General features: G+C 36.7%; 5 protein-coding genes across 7 annotated transcripts in view; 2 read left to right on the top strand and 3 right to left on the bottom strand.

Moving 5' to 3' along the window:
• The window catches only part of LOC104818455 (malate dehydrogenase 2, glyoxysomal), a 3,207-nt gene extending 980 nt beyond the window's left edge, over nucleotides 1-2,227 (bottom strand). The window contains exons 1-8 of the mRNA XM_010548055.1: nucleotides 2,026-2,227; nucleotides 1,280-1,495; nucleotides 866-1,180; nucleotides 629-718; nucleotides 453-536; nucleotides 320-355; nucleotides 136-225; nucleotides 4-52 (exon numbers count right to left, since the gene is read on the bottom strand). Of these exons, the coding sequence (XP_010546357.1) occupies nucleotides 4-52; nucleotides 136-225; nucleotides 320-355; nucleotides 453-536; nucleotides 629-718; nucleotides 866-1,180; nucleotides 1,280-1,495; nucleotides 2,026-2,100 (955 nt within the window). The 5' untranslated portion in view covers nucleotides 2,101-2,227. The remainder of the gene's footprint in view (nucleotides 1-3; nucleotides 53-135; nucleotides 226-319; nucleotides 356-452; nucleotides 537-628; nucleotides 719-865; nucleotides 1,181-1,279; nucleotides 1,496-2,025) is intronic.
• A 289-nt stretch (nucleotides 2,228-2,516) lies between these two features.
• LOC104818453 (DNA repair protein XRCC2 homolog) lies at nucleotides 2,517-5,507 on the top strand. 3 transcript variants are annotated; one of them, XM_010548054.2, is made up of 11 exons: nucleotides 2,517-2,776; nucleotides 2,867-3,014; nucleotides 3,483-3,652; nucleotides 3,749-3,819; nucleotides 4,133-4,195; nucleotides 4,519-4,659; nucleotides 4,732-4,822; nucleotides 4,921-4,957; nucleotides 5,028-5,131; nucleotides 5,222-5,256; nucleotides 5,353-5,507. In XM_010548054.2, exons 1-10 carry the CDS (start codon nucleotides 2,582-2,584, stop codon nucleotides 5,240-5,242), a joined length of 1,041 nt encoding a protein of 346 aa, XP_010546356.1. In that variant the 5' UTR covers nucleotides 2,517-2,581; the 3' UTR covers nucleotides 5,243-5,256; nucleotides 5,353-5,507. The 3 variants fall into 3 exon arrangements, with proteins under 3 accessions (XP_010546356.1, XP_010546355.1, XP_010546354.1); XM_010548053.2 differs by having other exon boundaries at nucleotides 5,222-5,261; XM_010548052.2 differs by having other exon boundaries at nucleotides 5,222-5,439.
• Nucleotides 5,508-11,440: 5,933 nt separating this feature from the next.
• Nucleotides 11,441-13,653, top strand: LOC104818452 (NAC domain-containing protein 104). Its single transcript, XM_010548051.2, has 3 exons — nucleotides 11,441-11,846; nucleotides 12,603-12,877; nucleotides 13,261-13,653. Exons 1-3 carry the CDS (start codon nucleotides 11,675-11,677, stop codon nucleotides 13,393-13,395), a joined length of 582 nt encoding a protein of 193 aa, XP_010546353.1. The 5' UTR covers nucleotides 11,441-11,674; the 3' UTR covers nucleotides 13,396-13,653.
• Nucleotides 13,654-14,043: 390 nt separating this feature from the next.
• LOC104818451 (fructose-1,6-bisphosphatase, cytosolic) lies at nucleotides 14,044-16,372 on the bottom strand. The gene is made up of 4 exons (XM_010548050.2): nucleotides 15,940-16,372; nucleotides 15,283-15,476; nucleotides 14,658-15,054; nucleotides 14,044-14,566 (listed from the first exon to the last, which is right to left on the bottom strand). Exons 1-4 carry the CDS (start codon nucleotides 16,268-16,270, stop codon nucleotides 14,166-14,168), a joined length of 1,323 nt encoding a protein of 440 aa, XP_010546352.1. The 5' UTR covers nucleotides 16,271-16,372; the 3' UTR covers nucleotides 14,044-14,165.
• Nucleotides 16,373-16,628: 256 nt separating this feature from the next.
• The window catches only part of LOC104818523 (beta-ureidopropionase), a 3,505-nt gene continuing 1,227 nt past the window's right edge, over nucleotides 16,629-18,906 (bottom strand). The window contains exons 2-7 of the mRNA XM_019203062.1: nucleotides 18,825-18,903; nucleotides 18,286-18,393; nucleotides 17,905-18,093; nucleotides 17,602-17,829; nucleotides 17,318-17,542; nucleotides 16,629-17,178 (exon numbers count right to left, since the gene is read on the bottom strand). Of these exons, the coding sequence (XP_019058607.1) occupies nucleotides 16,813-17,178; nucleotides 17,318-17,542; nucleotides 17,602-17,829; nucleotides 17,905-18,093; nucleotides 18,286-18,393; nucleotides 18,825-18,903 (1,195 nt within the window). The 3' untranslated portion in view covers nucleotides 16,629-16,812. The remainder of the gene's footprint in view (nucleotides 17,179-17,317; nucleotides 17,543-17,601; nucleotides 17,830-17,904; nucleotides 18,094-18,285; nucleotides 18,394-18,824; nucleotides 18,904-18,906) is intronic.

The following is an 18,906-nucleotide window of genomic DNA, read 5'->3' as shown; positions in this document are numbered from 1 at the left end:
CTCCTACACGACCAAGACGTACCTTGGTTGCAAAGAAAGGCAGCTCTGTGACCTGTAGTATTACCAGAACAGTCAGAGGCTAATAACAGAAAAGAGCTTAGAGCTTAGAGCTTGTCGACGGAAGAAACCGATTACCTGTGAAGCTACAAAGGCACACTCCACTACTCCTGCATTACCCTTCAATCCACGGAGGCAAGCGTCTGCAAACTTTGCTGCAGCATATGCCTTTTACATTCACATTCACATGTCAGTAAAACAATTCCCGAAAAGGGGAAGAAGAGAGAAAATTAGTTCCACTTGTAGATTTTGTTTTGCTCACCATTGACAGTGTTGCCGATCCAGCTCCAGCTTTTGCCTGCAGATGAAGATTAAACTCAGATTAACTCACATGATTGCATGATCAAGAACAATGGGAGGATAATTTACTGTGTCCTAATTGTCGAAAGTTTTACCTCGACGACTTCAGTTCCACCATTTTGAATACGGTTTGTAAGGTACTCAACTTCTGCAGGTGTGAAGCTGCTAGGAGGCTTAACCTGTGGAAAGATTGCAGAAACAAATCAAGTTTAACAGAAGCTAATGAAATCAAGAATAGGAACAACCGGCTTTTCTTCTCGTTTATTTGCACCTGTGATAGCAATGGCAAGATCGTGACACCTGCATGTCCTCCAACAACTGGCACATCAACTTCTCTGGGATCGAGCCCGAGAACTTCTGCCTGCAGGATAGGAATAAAAAAAGGGTTTCTCAAGAATTCCAAGAAAACGTCAGATCTTGGAATAAAGTTTCTGCTTGGCATCAGCCTGAGATCTTGCCAGAACGAGATCAAGAACCGGGTTTATGGAGTAAGATCCAGAGAAAATACCACAAATGTGTTGGCACGAACGACATCAAGTGTGGTGACTCCCAAAAGCTTCTTAGGATCATAAGTCCCAGCTTTCTTGAAAACCTCAGCCGCAATTGCAACAGTAGAGTTGACAGGGTTGCTGATCAAGTTGACAATGGCGTTAGGACAGCGCTTGGCCACGCCCTCACAGAGTGTCCTAACGATTCCAGCGTTGATCTTAAAGAGATCGTCTCTTGTCATCCCGGGTTTTCTCGGCACACCAGCTGGTATGATCACAAGGTCCATCCCCGTAAGCGCGTTTTCAAGCTGAGGTTGCCCCAAGAAGCCACGAACCTATGACCCAAGCATGTCAAGAATTCATCATTACAGTCAACAAAAACAGATACAGCAAGAACATAAGCCATCTTTTAAGTAATGGGTTGAGTTTCTTACAACAGCTCCAGTGTCCATGTGACTGATGTCTGCTGTTACACCGGGGGCATTGACGACATCATAGAGGTGAAGTACTGAAACAAGAGGGTTCATCTTCAGAAGCATCGAGAGGGATTGCCCAATTCCCCCTGCAGCTCCCAGAATTGCTACTTTGAAACCAGGATTCCCGCCTTTCCCTCTGCAGTTTTCTCGCCCCAATACCGAAGTCCCCTCCATCTAATGAGCAATCAGCAAGACAAAAGATCATAATAAACCAAGTTTTTAAACAGGGTATAATTCACTTTGGTCATAAAGGGCTTAAATTTCTACACGGAATTATGGAGAGTTTGAGTTTAAATATCCATAACTCACCAATAATCTCTCTCAAACTTTCTCTCTCAATCTTGTAAACCAAAGTCACAACAAGGTAAATACACGGACAAAGCTACGGTCTGGATGAACATGATAACTGTCATTGATCTTAAGCTAATCAAATCATGAACTTGGGAAAACAAAGCAAATTTCATCTGTCCTGTAATGAGGAACAACAGAATGGAAACAATATCAAGACTCGACCTTTCGTGTCTGATTAAAACACAAAGAAAATGTCCGTCCGGACAACAACTCTTATGGATACTACCGAGAAACCCTAATCCCTGGGCCGAAGAAATTGACGTCCCACACAATACACGAAGCCATTAAAGCAGGAGAGAAGATAACGTGGCTAAGAAGCAAGAACAGATGGAGGGAGTGAGAGAGGAGAGAACCAGAGGAGTGGAAGAAGGTTGAAGATGAGCCGAAATCATTGAAATCCTCTGATTGGCATCTCCACGGAACTCCATTATTGCAGTCTTTCGAAAAGCCGAAGAGCTCTGTGTATTTTGAAGTGTTCAGTTTGTGAGCTTCTCTCTCTCTCGCTGAAGAATCTCTCTCCAGAGAGAAAAAGCTCAAAAACAGAGATGAGGAGATAAATGTGGGTAATGATATAAAATATGGGGACTCTATTGAAAGAATATGATATATTTGTCTTCGTTTGTAAATTATTGTTTTCTTCTTTTTTTTAAAAAAATTGTTAATATTTCTGTGGAAAGAAATGGTTTTCCCTTATCCTCTATTCCAGTGGCATTTCCGTAAATCACGGTCATATTTGGGCCCAATAAGATCTATCATATTCGGCTTCAATTCAACATATGTATCCTAGAACTGAAACAGGCCCATTTATAAGCCCATGTTATTTCCCATGTCTTTTTTTTTTTCCACGGCAGTTTCGCCTGCATTCAGTGTGTAAACCGGCGGAGGAGTTGCCGGGAAACGCGACCGGAGATGGGGGAAGAAGAGGAGGAAGAAGCTCGTCGTTGGATTCGTACGGACGAAACAGCGAAACGAATGTTGTCTCGGGTCCTCAGAGACCGCTCGATCCTGCTCCTCCCGCCTCTTCACCGCGTGCCTCTACGCGCCGGGAATGTCGTCGAAATCACCGGCGCTTCGCCATCTGCGAAAACTCAGATCTTGATTCAGGTGGGGAACTCTCGCTCTTCGGATCGAATTTCGTAGGTTGTTGTGTGTCGGTGTTTTGTATTTCTCTCGTCTCTGCTTCGTTGATTACAGTCCGCCATCAGTTGCATTCTTCCCAAGGAGTGGAACAGCATTCAGTATGGAGGATTAGGGAAACTGGTGTTGTTTCTCGACCTGGATTGCCGCTTCGATGTTCTGCGTTTATCAGAGGTTCTGAAGCATCGTCTTCTTCAAGCCGACAGTATGGAATCTTGCTTACTTTGGCTTTTCATATCGTTTTGCATGCCGTTATATGCTTTAGTATTCGTAATCTTAGTAGCCCTTTGCGTGGATTGTGAAATTTATCTGACTATAAGTGAGTTCTTTAGTTGGGTCAATTTCACCATTATCAATGACTTCACTTTCCTAACTTGTTCTCCTTAACATCAGTAACGATTTGCTGTGACATTATAGTTCTTTTTCCTTTGTTGTTTTCCTTTCACGACTTGCTGACATTAGCCAAATTTCTGGGGAAGTTCCAGTTATGGTGTTTGTAGCATCATATTCACACTTCAGTTCAGTTCACACATGCCTAGGATTTTTTGCATGGGATGGCATTACTGTGAGCAGGTTATGATTTTCGATAGGTATAGTTTCATCAGTTATACAGCCTATTTATCATTGCAGGTAGTTTAAACTTATTTACGCTATAATTTCTTTCCTCAAACAGGATTAGGCAATGGAGAATGGTGGCAACTTCAAGACGCGAATTTACGAAACTGTGGATCAGAAGACAAGAAGTCCAAGGCTGTTTTTGATGAGGAGCTTTATGTTTCATGCATGAAACGTTTTCTCTACATTCGCTGTTATGATAGTATCGAACTTCTGTCCACACTCAAGGTAATGAAGGCTGTCCAAGCAGGATATCTGGGTTTGTAATGGATAGCAAAAGTTTAGGACTGTTTAGCTTTTCCACCAATCCTTCTGTTATTGTAGACACTACATTACCGGATCCAAAGGGAGGAGGAAGCATACGGCATTCAAGTTGGAATTCTTATGATTGACAGGTTTGTCTTTGAATCTTTCCTTTTTCCATGTTATTCAGATATTATCTTGTTCTTTAAATTCCTCTGAGCCTGTTTAATGACTTTTAGGGCTTTCTGTCTTCAGATGGTCTAAATTCTGCCTAAATTCTTTAAATCTTTCCACAGATTGAGAATTGTTTAGTTTTTCACAGTTGGGGTTAGTATATTCTTGCGTTTGGCCAGATAACCGAGTCCGATATCTTCAACTTCTCAGATGCTTTGTGGGATTGTTGCTGGCTTTAGCCATCAAACTGGAGAGAATGTGATCTAAATGTTTTTGCAATCTTTTCACCAGCATTGGTGCTTTCCACTGGACTGATCGGCTATCGTCGTCTTTAGCTATGGAGGCACATAATAGGTAAGACATGCTCAAACACTGCTCTAGGAAATTTCCTTAGTTGGTATCTTAAATCTGCTGATTGATAGAAATGCTGCATCATGGGAAGTAAAAACTAAATGTGTATGGAGACAACTTATCGTTTCACATAAGTTAGGTTGTTCAAACTAGAACCCCTCTCTTAGAGGACAGTGAACTCAAATATGATGGAGGGTGTTGCAAAATTCCAGCATGATGATGGATTTGTTAATATTGGCAAGTCAGAGATGGTAAATTAAGCCACTAAATGCGAACATTTTCAAAACTTTCTGTTCTTGACTCTAAATCTGTTTATGTATGTATAGGAAAAATCTCTCCCTTAAGAATGTGGTGGAGACCATAGTGCAGGAGATGAAGCGGCTACTTCAAGTGCATTCCATGATAATAATTGCCACTAAGGCTACAATATTCGGAGATAATAAACACCCGGCAAGCGAGATCAGCCGGTTAGTTTGGTTTTTGCATATCCCGTGTTGCTATAGTTACTTGATGCATCTCACAACATACAAAAATTCCAGGAAATTCTCCTCGAATGACGACTTGTCAAGAACTGGTTCGAGCAATGCACAGCATCTTCCATTTCGTGAATTTATGCCATCTTCCTGGCAGGTAATAATCTCCATCCAGACATCTCACAATATGTTTTCTTTATCAGTTATAAGGTCCTCTCACTGTAAGCAAGTAACTCTTTGTTGTCGTTATTTCAGGCATTTGTGACACACAGGATCCTCTTACGACAACCAGGTTGGATTTTTTTTCTTCTCCCGAATCTCTGTCTGTATTCATCGACGTAATTTTTTTTGGGTCTCGTCAGCTGGTCAGTCTTTACCAATGCAACAAAGCGCAAGTCCCTCTACGTACACGCTTGAATGGCTACAACCCCAACTGAGCTCCTTCGACAAATTCGCAGTGGAAGAGGTAAAGTGGATTTGGAGTTTTCTTTCAAACCAATTCCAAGATTCTGAAACAAAGGGCAGCATTAACATTTTCATTAATGGCATCATGCAGGGCGGTATTGTAAACGTGTAACGAAATGGTTTATGGTAAGGTAAATATGTCCATATGATTTTATAGAAGATGGTGACTTTGGGTAAAAATCTTTTCTTGTTGAAAATTACTTTGGAATTAATTACGTGTAGTGTTGAGAAGGCTCGTGAATCGAGATCTATCTTGGTGAAGAAGCAGCAGCCATTATTTTATATAAACAATCCGATCAGTTTCATCTCTTTATACAATTGAGACGGTCCACGTAATAGTTTTTCACCCTTTTTGTGAGGATTAAAAAAAAAAGATTTGGTAGGATATTTTTTTTTATTCATATCTCTAAAGTTGAACGGGCTAATATATAATCATATCGAAATTGAGTTTGATATATAAAAAAAATTAAGTAACCATATCTAAATCAAATTTGATATAAAACCGATCGTGTATGGTTTTTCAAAATTAAAACGAAAATGAAATAAGAGAAAATAAAAGGAAAAGAAAAATTGTTTTAAAAAATAAATATAATTTGATAAGATTTGAATTAGATGAAGTCTAAAACAAATCCAAAATCTACTTAAATTCTCAATGAAGTAAAAAAAATTAAATTAAAACGAATTAAAATTTAAATCTAAAGATTAAAATGTCCCGTTGGTTTTATCTTTAGAAAGTGGCCGAGATCACTAGAAGAAAAAAAATCATGTAACATGGAGTCCAAGGAATTTGACTCGTGGATACATGCGAGAACACATCATTGTCTTTTTTTTTTTTAAAGTAAATCTTGAAACATTGAAGCTTTTTTTTTCCCCACTTGGGGAAGACTTTTTTTACCTGTTGGATTTGATGTCTGATGTGCAATTTCTCTGTAATGTGCGCAATGAACGGATATATTTCACGGCATCCCATCCATCATCATCTTATTATATATCAAAGTCATCAACATTTTCGCCATGCGGATTAACATCACCCCAAAAAAAAACACATTTTTTTTTATTTTTCAAAATTAATGAATTATTCGTGCTTGTCGAATTTAGGTGGGAGTTGCAAAAAAAAAAAAGATCAATCACTGTATTTACATAAATGTATGAATCATATGTTACTTCATGATGAAGTTATTTAACTTTCTTTTTTTTTATTTGCAATTAGGTTTGTTTTTGGTGGGTACTGCTTTGATTGTACAGATGATTGCTTTACATTGGGAGATTTGCTGACAAGAAACCAAAGTGTTTTGTTCTCTCACAAACTCCCAACAGTTTGCAAAAATTTTGTCAAAAAAAACGTTATTTTCAATCATTTCAAACATATGTAATTTTTATGGTATGATAATAATTATTGCTATGACCCAACTTAAATATAGTTCAACTGGCGAAATGGGGACGCAAAACGTATATCTCGTTCCGAGTTCGAGTTTTAAATTGGAAAGATAAACGTAATTCTAATCACATGGTTTGATCTCGATCTCTGAATTAGACTGAATTTTAACACAAAATATCTGATTATTCAAAAAAAAATATTGTTGTGTATGTGTTATGTGTTGCAGACAGATAGCGAGCAACACAAAAACAACAACAAAATTATTATTATTATAAAAATATATATATATATAGATGTATAATCAGGGAAAAGACATTGATGTTTCAAGATAATAACCAATAGAGAGAGAGAAACATATAATATAATCAGATATTATAGAGTTGAAGAAATTAATGAAAGAGATTAGAACCCGGAGGATTAATTTCTTTGTGGACATGATAACATTGGAAGTGTTGTTGGTACGAAAAGCCTTTGACGAGATTTGACTTTCGCCCTAACCTCCATTCTGTCTGAAGGGTTACGTCGGCGGAAGAAGCCAACTTTCTTACAATCTCTCCTCTTTAATCATACGCCTTAACCTTAATTAATTACCCCAAAACTTTACACCAATCGATTATAAGTTCGGCAATCTTCCAATTTATTGGAAGTCTCTATATAACTGCATATTATTAGGGCGTGGGTACCATATAATATTCGAAAATTTTCGAATATCTTAATTATTATATCCGAATATTTTAAGTATTGAAATTTGAAATTTGGATTCATATCGTTTGATTCAAGTATCCAAACAAAATATTTGGATATTGATCTGAGTATCCATAACTGAATTTTATATTAAAAAAAAACAGAAGGATAATTTTGTAATATTTAATAAATATTAGTGTTATTCTATAATTTAAAAAACACGTCGAGGTTAATTTTTTAACTTAAGAAACAAGATTAAGACAAAATTTTAATTTTTAATAAATATATAAAAGATAATTTTATAATTTTTTAAAAAAAGATTACGCAACATTTGTAATTTTTAATAAATATAAAAGATGAATTCGTAATCATATCTATGGTGATGTCTTGAAATTTAAATCTCAATCCAATCTATACTAAATTCAACTTAAAAAACCCAAATTCGGATATGATTTACTTCATATCCAAAATTGGATAATTTTGTCAATTGACATGTATGTATATATATATATATATATAATATTCAAGCAATCTGATTATGACGTGCGAAATCTAGGAAATAAGATTGAAATATATGATAGTTGGGACGTCTAATGTAGGAGCATGGATCTAACTAATTAAGCACGACTTTGGGGATAAGAACAAATACACACTTGCAAATTCGATAGAGCCCACAAAAAATAATATTTTAAAATTTATTTATTTTAAAAAAAAAAAAGATAATTAACACAACAGACAAAAAACATCTCACCGATCTCCGTCACGCGTGTGGCCATTCTGCGTAAGCAATAGATCATCATCCCTACCCCTAACGTGATCTTTATCTTTTTACCTTTCTGCCCTTTTCCGAAATATATATATACACTTTCATATAATACATATATATAGATGTATGTATATGTGTATGTGTGTATGTTCACATTGGAAAAATCTCAAGCAAAGTGGCTCAGCACCCACCCACGCACTCCTACTATTCATTGGGGGATGCCTGCCTACTTGTACGCATTTTTTTTTTAAAAAATGAATTGATTAATTGTTTAGTATATAGTTTTAATAATATTATAATAAAACAGTGACAAGATTAAGAGGAAAGGGTCAATTATGTAGGACAAAAAGTGGGTCCACGTAAAATAAAATAAGTTGAACTCCCATCCCAAGTAATAGTGGCTTGATTGCGCTTTGGGCAATGTGTGTGGATCTCAATTTACAAACAACAAAAGACATTGATTGCTACTTGAGGAGAGATTTCATGTGTAATATATGCACATGGAATTTTTGTATCTTTGCTCCTTGGTGAAGAAAAAATGTACCATGCTTTGTATTTTTTTGGTACATACACATGTATCCATGTCTATACATACATATATATATATATATATATCATGAACACAATCTTTTGTAGGTTTATGGAATTTAGGAAAACTTGATCTTGTAAATGTTGAAAAATTCATGTATCATAAAATCTTTGTTAAGAGATGCATGTATCGGTATGTAAAAGATCTAAATCTCAAAATAGTGTAACTAGTTTACAAATACATGGGTGGGGTTGTAATTCCATATTGATTTGGATTATCATCAATATATATATATATATTATATATGTAATATTTTATAACTCAATTGTTTTCTATTGTATAAAATGCAAAACTATGAATGATTTCTCAACAGAATTTTATTACTATTGTTGTTATTTTTGTGCCTAATAACTAAATTTTTAATCCACAAATCATATAAATTGGGATTATTATATTTTATACATCTTGTAAAAAATTAGTAGAAACTGAAATAAATGATTTTGGTGGGATGATGGAGAGAATATAAAATGAGTACAAGAAGAAATGGCCAAAGAGAAAAAAAAAAAAAGAAAAAAAGAGAAGAAGTGGGGCCCAGAGGGAGGCTCAAATTGGATGGTTGACGACCAAACCCATTTCCATGCTTGCCACGTGTCTTCCTTGCGGCTGCATGATCTCAGCATGAAGTGTCATGTTCACTCCCTCATTTTTTTATTTGGATTTTTTTAGATTTCCGTTATTATTAATTTTTCTAATTTGGACCTATATTTGGACTAAAAATAAATTGTAAGTAACTCTAAAAACTAATTAGTTTATGTTTGTTAGTGTATTTTTGGGTAAAATATGGGTTTTAGTGTTGGAAATACAGGATTAAAGATGTAAATAAATTATATTCGTTTTACGTATAATTTTTTTAAAGTTTAATAAGTAATTTTATAAAGTTTTCATTTGTTCTAAGAAAAAATGGTCTAACCGGCAATATTACATAATAAGACAACCGGAAAGGAATCGAAACTGGATTTATATAGAAGTATTTAATGAAATTTGAGGTAGAGAACTGGAATTATTAAATATTTTATTTTATTGATTTTTATATTGATTTCTTTTCCTAATCGCATTTTTTTTTTTTTATATCTGTCCACTGGATATAACACTTTTTTCCATCTGATTGGAATTGGTATAAAACTGACGAAAAGTATTAGTTATGCCTTAGATTTAAAGTTACGACCAAATTAAAAAAGAGACAATTACATTTTTTTTATAAAATAAAGGTTATGCATTACATTACTTAATGGAATGTAAACACATTAATGATATGTAATTAGCACAACACAATCAGTGCAATAATTCACATATATGCACAGAAAAGTGTCTATAACATTTTATACATCGGTACGTAGTAGGCGTGGCCAAAATATCCGAAAAAACTTAACCGATCCCTTATTCTCCGAAATTTCGGATATCCAGAGTTTATGGATCGGATATGGATATTTATTTGAAGATATTTATTGGATACGAGTTGGATACGGATATTAAAATTAAATTATCCGGTATATCCGATTCGATTCGTATTTTGTAATAATATTATTAAATATAAGAATAATTTGGTATATATATAGATTTAAAATGTTTAATATTTAAACATTTTTTAGAGAGATTTAAAAAATATTTTATATATACGGAGATTTATAATATTTAATCTTTTGAATATTAAGGTTTATTATATTTAATATTTTAAATTTCGAATATATTTATATTTGATAGATTATGATTGTATTTATATTTGAGTTGATTTGTAATGTTTAAATTATGAATTTTAAATTATAAATATCATTTATATTAAATAGATTATACCTTTTATTTGCGTTTGAATTTGTTATTTAATTTTAATTCAAAATTTTATAATATTTTAGATCAGATACAAATATCTGCAAATATCTGTAGTTTTTACGGATATCCGAAAATTACGGATCGGATACAGATAACAAAATCGAATATTTATACGGACCAGATACAGATACAGACATCTAAAAAATTCCGGATATCCGATTCGTATTCATACCTAGTATGTAGATACCAAAACATATATATAATAATGAAAATAGACAAAAAAAAGGGGGTCATAAGCCCCATCAATTTTATCTATATTTCATTCGAAAACCACTTTCCTTACTATTTATTTTAACAATTTTATTTGATTGTACAAACTATACAAATATAACAAAATTGGTGAATAATATATAAATTTTTTAAAGTTGGATAACAGATAATAAGAGGAGGAGATACAAAGAGTCAGTGTCCAATAATCGTGAGTAACCACGTCCCTTTACGCGCCGCCTCTTTTTTTTAAAAAAATTATTTTTATAATATTATAATATAACCTTTTACCAATTTCATATTGCGTGGACATATAGTTTCAATTTCTCCATCAAGACACCCCCACGATTCCCATGACCCTCCATACCAATTGATCTTTGACGGCATGAAGGATTAGATATGTAATTTTAAAAAAACTTGTTAATCGATGCAAATGACCAATTTAAATCAATGGTTATGATTTTTGTATACTAAATCATCGTTCATAACTCGAAATTAGTAGAATTGTAATAACAAAGATTAAATGATTCAATTAAAAAGAATTACGTAACACAAAATGTAAAAAAAAAAACATTTGCACCACCACTTTGCTCGTGTGCGTCTCCTTTCTTCGAACATACCTTTCCACGGACATACTTTTTCTCTATTTGTTTTTTCCTATGGTCTTAACATCGATCTTCAACATATATAATCATTCTTGAATATATATATATATATATATATGTATATATATAATTCAAACAAAAACTTTTTCCCCATCTTTTTTCTATGAATATTTTAATTCTTTAAATTAATAATGATAATATTTTATGTGGGGGGATGTGAAAATGAATTGAAGCCCGTCAAAATGGCGTATCCTCCAAAGTAATAAAGACCAAATTGCAAGTGCGAGGCTTCCACCTTCTCCTTCCTTCTTCTTCTTCTTCACCCTATAAATATGTCAAGCTTGTCTCTCACTCTCTCCCTCTAATTCCACATCATCTCTGTTTCTTCTCTCACCACTTTCTTACAGACACACTACTAGTACATACACACATACACAGAGACACACACACACATATATATATATATATATATTGTAAGTGGAGGAGATATGGGAGATGGGTATGGATCAAACGGGAATTTGCCACCGGGATTCAGGTTTTATCCGACGGACGAAGAGCTCGTCGTTCACTTCCTCCACCGCAAGGCTTCGCTTTTGCCATGTCATCCTGACGTCATCCCCGACCTCGATCTCTATCCCTACGATCCTTGGGACCTCCCCGGTATTTCTCTCTCTCTGTATTATATACACAAGCACCCTCACATATATATACCCACACAACATGCGTACACAGATCGTATATGTGTGCGTATACGTGAGAGGATCCATATGCTGCATAATCTTAAGTTTTGTGTGCGTCAACGCAGTATCTTGAACGAGGAAACCTTCAAGAACAAGTGACTAAGTTAATCACAACTGCAGGCTATATATATAGTCATGAAGTTTGACTATACACACACACACACACACACGGAGCTATGCATGTATATATATGGGTGTGGGTTTACATGTGTGTTCATATATGCATGTGTATGGGATGATTAGGAACGTCTGTATATTAGGGGGTATATACGTATATATGATACAAATACCCTATTTATGTCGAAAAAGGACAAGAGAGATTGTCACCAATGTAAGTAACCAATGGCCTCTCTGTCAGTACACTTTGGTGGGTTGCTTTTTAAGGATTGTTTTTGTTTCCTACAAACAAATATAGTACCAATCTCTACCTAATCTTTCCCTTTATTTATTTGGTTGGGATGGTGAGATACATACATGTAACATGCATATATATATATATATATCGGTGAATGTATTATATATATTTCACACATCGCCATCATAGCAACTTCAAATTTTCATATCATGTGACCATATGCATGTATCATGTGTGTATGCAATGTACGTATCATTTTAGCCAATATAGATATATGAAAGTGATGATAAACTGTTACTGAACTTGGGAAAAAAACGACAGGGAAGGCGATGGGGGAAGGGAGGCAATGGTATTACTACAGCAGGAAGACACAGAACAGGGAGACGAGGAATGGCTACTGGAGATCCATGGAGATGGATGAACCCATTTTCACCAGCTCCGGCAACAGGAAGGTCGGCGTCAAGAAGTACTTGACTTTCTACCTCGGAGATTCTCCGACCAGCTGGCTGATGCAAGAATATTCCCTCCCAGATTCCTCGTCCGGCAGATCTTCTTCCAAAAGAGGGATCCGAAGTAGTGGTTCTAGTCACAGAACAGTAAGTGTATATGCATATATACCCTCTTCTTGCCTTCACCCTTTCTAGATGAGATCATAAGCTACTGATTGACTGATTGATTGAGGTTGTGGAAATGTTGAAAACATTATGGATTGAACTCATGTTTTGAAAAAAAAATTCTCTGCCACATGCATTGTTTGTTGGTGGGTTTCTGGTGGATGGTGATATTTGTTGGGCATGCCCGAATTTAAAAATATATTCAGATTTTTTACAGTCCTTTTACTGTTAGAAAATTACAGAATCTTGGACTCATTATCAAAAAAGCTGTCTAGTTTTACATAGATATAAAACTAGTATATATATATATATATATATATATATATATATATCTAATGGGTGTGGGGTGTTATTAACTTTTGCAGGATTATGGCAAGTGGGTGTTATGCAGAGTCTATGAACAAAACAGCAATGAGGAAGACGATGATGGAACTGAACTCTCATGTTTGGATGAGGTCTTTTTGTCCTTGGATGATCTTGATGAAGTAAGCTTACCATGATAGTCACATAACCACAAAAATCCCAAAAAAAAAATAAACAAAAAAATGGGTTTAGTGGTTTGATTTTAGTGGGCAATAATTTTCTAAAATCTTTGTCCAAAAAAAAAAGAAAAAAAAAAGGAGAATGACATCATTCTTACAAGTGATATGTTGTAAGGTTCCATTCCATCCATATCCCAATCCACAAGCAAGAAGCAAAGTTAGCCTTTGTATTTTTTTTTATTATAACATTCAAATATACATTTCTTTTTTTGGTTATATATATACATATACACACATCTGTCTGAGTATCTAGGAGAACTATATAATAGCCTCCAATCATAATTAAACTAAAATTAGTTAGCCTAGTTCCCTCATTAAATTATTAAACCCTATGCATGCATGTATCTTTTTTTTTTTTTTTGTATGTTGCCTAATCTAGTAGAGGGTAGGAGCCAAATCATATATATCCACTCATCTTTAATATGGGTACTGTCTTTGCCTACTTCCTACTCATCTTATATATACTTTGAATTACATGGGAAAAGACATAATATATATATATATATATATATATATATGTATTATAATATGGGTGCTTGCTTAAGGAAGCACTGACTCATGTATGATGCAAGCATACTTGCTGTCTTGGTTGCATATATATAATTATTAATAATAAAAGCAACTTAGACATATGGAATGGATTCAAATGTTACATAAACAACATCTCTATATTCACATAACTATACAGTTTGTTTGTTAAGCTAAACATGAAACAAAGGGGAAGTGAATCAAACATCATAGCCAGGGTTCACAGTCTGTTGAACATCTCCGTAGCTCTCAAGCTCCATCACGTCTTCAATGCTGCCAAGAAACAGAGGTAGCCTCTGGTGAAGCTTCACCGGCTGAATGGAAAGTAACCCGCTTTTTCCATCAGAGGCTCTCCCATCGGCTTGCTCCACCAGAAAGGCCAACGGGTTTCCCTCGTACACCAGACGGAGATGATCTCTCGGGTTCATTGCTATGCCGCCATAGAGGAGAGTCCTGTGAAGATCAGCAACAAGAGAACATATGTAACGAGCCGAGTACTTCTTCGGGTTCTGGCCTTTGCCCTGTCTCACAGTGTCGATGTACTTCCTCAGACCTTCCGGCCAGTCAAAGTATCGAGCATCGTTGACTGAGTAGATTTGTCCTGGCAATGGTTAAGGCAGGTTTAGCTGGCTTAAACTGTAATAATACTCTCTCAGTTCGTCTCAACTGCCCGTTAACTCGGAGATACTGACCTCGGGGAGGAATCTTGATGTTTTGATGAGTAAGAATAAACTCCCCGGTGGAATGATCTAGCGTGAAGGCGTGTGTTCCAGAGCCAAGGCTAAGGCAGAGGATAGTGGCGGAAGAATAGAGCACGTACCCGGAAGCCACAAGCCTGCTGCCGCTCTGTAGAGAATTGAGCTGTGCTTTCTCCTCTACAGGTAAATAATCGAGTTCAACAAGACGATTGTAAATGCCGAATATGGTTCCGGTGGGTATAGAAGCATCGATGTTTCTGGAACCATCCAGAGGATCTACAACCACAACGTAAGGGCCGTCATCCTTTATCCAGACGGGGGCATCATCCTCTTCTGAAGCCATGACAGCCACCTTCCCAGAGCTTCTGAGAGAGGATAAGATGATATCGTTCTGAAACATAGCAACAATTTGGAAAAAGAAAATGAGAAACTCCTCCTCTTACATGGGTACAATTGGGTGAGCTAAACATCTCAATACACAAGTAAAGAAATACAAGGACTTTGAATAATAATATGAGCCATATGAGCATTAGATTGTGACTATGAACTTATCCCACGGGACAGATATCAGAAGGGTTTGAATGGTAAGAAACAAAACAAGAGGAAGTGGAAAACACACCGAAACAATATCGAGTGGCTTAGGAGCATCTCGGCCAGATCCACCAGAGCCATCACCGGAGGTAAGAGGCTGTTTCCCAAGAGAGGAGTTGAAAGGAGAAGCCACAAGAGAAGAAATTTTCTTGCAGGCATGTTGTATGTGGTAAATGAGAACCACAAGATCATCTCTCACATCCCTCCCTTCTCCTCCTTTACCTATTAGGGAAATTTCCCAACACATTAACACACAATAAGTGACAATCTGTACAACAGAACTGAAACTTCAGCACAGAGAAACCAGGAAGCAACTCAAACTGAATGTTATGTCTGGTAACATGATCTCACCCGTCTGCCCGAAAGAGATTTTCCAAACCTTAAACATAAGCGCGTATCTTATCAGTTCTTCGGTTTCAGATATCGTCAGCATGGTACTAACCAAACAACTACAAACATTTGAGTTCTTCGGACAGAGAGGGAATTTGACAAAGGGTGGGCTTTAAAAGGGAACCAAATTTCAGCCCTACGCGAATAGATTATTTCACCAAAATCTCAAGCCAGGTGAAACGATTGAAACCCACGTTAATTTCTCAGAAGCAATATTCTATGGAACAAATAGAAATGTTGCAGAACACGAACCCAAGGGAAAGAAAATTTCAGCAAAAAGATTTGGGTACTGTACCTACAAACTCCACGAGAGAAGGGTACCCATCATCTCCGGCCGAAGTCGATGACGGACCACCGGCGGCGAGGGACTTCACGGAATCTGAAACACGGCGGGACGCCATCGCCGGACGGCGGTTGCAGGTGGTCGGGACAGGGAGGACAGGAAGCGGCGATCTTTGCGGCAAAAGGACAGGCTTTGGCGGGAAAACTGGAGTCAGGTACCGAGTTACAGTGAGAGATTGCATTCTTTTTCTGGATTCACACCATCTGTGAGAGGCAATCCCATGCAGATAGATGATGCTGTGAAGTTTTGAGGAAGCGAAAGGAGATGAAGGAATCTGCAGCATCCGGTTCCGGTTCACGTTGAGTCCTCTGGTTCCGGTTCGGTTAAGGCTTGGTGGTTGGTTGGTTTAGTGCCCCTTTCATTTTCTTTTTTTACTCCCTAAACATTTATCTTGAAAAAGAGAATAATAATAATTAAAAGAAAAAATTTAGGATGAAATTAAGAAAAACATGAACTTTCTGAAAAAAAGAGGAACTGTTTTTAATTCCTGGTTTAATGTACGCTCCAGCTCATCCGGACAGCACGTGGAAGTGTACTCGCGAGTACACTGTCCCAATTTTACCATATTTCAGACAAGAGATTCTCACGAAACATGGGGGAGAGTATTGAGTTTCACATTCAAGTGCAGAGCAAAAATGGTGTTTATAAGCAAACACAATACCAAAAGAATCATCATATTCATATATGCAGACACAAGATCTCTATTACACTTGATGAATGATGATTCCAGCAATCCTTTCCATTGATATCTTATCAAACAAAGATTTCCCAGTTTTTGTTGAACAGATTCAGATGATAAACGGACAACTTATGTAGGAACGGATCTTACGAGGAATTCTTGTGCAGCGAAGGGTCGGAGACTACTTGAGGCTTGAAGTCCGGTTTGATATAACTGGCAAGAAGATCGGCATAGAGCTCGTACCTCGCAGTCATTCTAAACCCCCACTTGTCTTTTAGCTGTCGGCAGAGATTGAGATCCATTTCTGAGATCAACAAGCCATCCTCGTGACGGGACATTGGCGGAGTGCATGAAGCATCAGGTGCAGAGAAATAGCTTGATCCATAGAAATGCCCGAAATCGTTATGCTGTGGTTTTCCATCACCTGATGTAAACGCATTCGGGAATACTTCCGTTCCAACACGGTTGATTGAGCCCACATAATAACTATTTGCTATTGCAGCGTTTCGTGCCTGAGTTCATGGAACAAACCAATACTTCAGAGACTATGTATTACACTAGAAAACTTCACACAAGTTCGGAGAACACCCAAAAAAACAGAGGATTAGAAAGAGATGGGGCATTAGATGAATCAGAGGATTATAACTTAACCTCAATAGGCCACATTGGTTCACTCAGTTCACCAACAGTTGCTGAAGGGTTGAAGACAATCTCAGCACCATTCAGACCAAAAGCAAGCCAATTCAAAGGATGGTGTCTTCCATAACATATATTGACAGCAATTTTCCCAAATGCTGTTTCAAACACAGGATGGCCGGTATCTCCTTCCATGTAGTAAGTGCTCTCATTGAAATCTCCTACTCTCGGTATGTGGTTCTGCCAGGTATGGTAGAGCCACAAGAAAAACAAATGAATAAGGGAAAGAGTGCAGTTACCTTCCGATGCTTGCCAATGATATTTCCGTTATTCCCTATAATCACAGCAGTATTCCAAAGCACTTCACCGTGATCGATATCTCTTTCAAGAATAGGACTCACGATTACCATGTTGTACTTCCTGGCAAATTCCTGAAGAAACTTTGTCGATTCTCCATCAACAGGCTCAGCAAACTCACACCACTTCTTCTCCCTTGTACAGAATGCAAAGGGCATGGTCCAAGCTTCCTGGATTCACTGAGAAAAGTGATAAATAACTAGCAATTTATCATAAAGAATGCAAAAGGAGAATGCTTGACAAACCTGCAAGCATAGTATGTTAACACCAGCAGATCCTGCAGCATCGATCATTGGCTTATACTTTTCAAATATTGCTCTTTTTTGGTCCGAGAAGGGGGCAGTAGTTGGAAGAGCGATAGAGGTCTGAATAAGACCAACTCTGACTACTCGAGAGCTTCTCAGCTGCTCTTTCTCAGCATAAAAACAGTAACCCTACAGAGATAACCATGAATAGAATATAATAACTCTACTCACTCGGGTATATAACAAAGGACGAGGATGAAAGATCAATCAAACATTTCATCCTCTGAAGCTAGCCAACCAAAAGTAGTCAAGCATGTATTCATTCATGAGGTGATCCAATCAGAAAACTGAAGACGAGTACCGCGATAATAAATGCCAAACCTGGAGATCGAACGTGTGTTTCGAGGCGAGGTCTTCCACAGAATCTGGAAAAGCAATCTGTACAAGTTGTCTTCCACAATTGAGCCCAAGGAGCAAACGGCTCACCTCCTGAAAAACCCATTATCAAGAGTCCCTTACTTCAAAAAATGTCTGACTTTCAAGCAACACAAAGACACTTCAAATTATTTTTCTTGACTCAATTGCAAGAGATTTTAAAACAGGAACATGTTTTCTCTGTTTCAGTGATCCAATTTCACAAAAAAGGGTCTGATCAAAATCGTATTTTTATTCGTCTTCCTCCAAAGATCGCCTCCAAAATAGTCCGAGAATCCGATATTTCAAGCCAGATAATTGTTACGAAACAACTGTATCCACTCAAAATGAAATCAATAGAGAGTAAGCTTCAAGATATCAAAACATAGAAGACCCAACTATCTCATCAGCGATTACAACTCGAAGAACCCAAACGTAAATCACGAAGCCAGATCAACCTAAATACCAAGTCAGGAAAATCAGAAACTCGTTTCCGTATATTTCACCTGATATAGATCCAGTTCGAGATTCTCCGACAAGAGCTGATGAAGCGAATCATAGCCGCAAATTGTTCCGTCTCCGACGCTC

The sequence above is a fragment of the Tarenaya hassleriana genome, unplaced genomic scaffold (genome assembly GCF_000463585.1).
Source record: "Tarenaya hassleriana unplaced genomic scaffold, ASM46358v1 Cleome29, whole genome shotgun sequence".
NCBI lineage: Eukaryota > Viridiplantae > Streptophyta > Magnoliopsida > Brassicales > Cleomaceae > Tarenaya > Tarenaya hassleriana.
The sequence above is the reverse complement of the archived record's forward strand: the minus strand, read 5'-3'. Positions and strand labels throughout refer to the sequence as shown.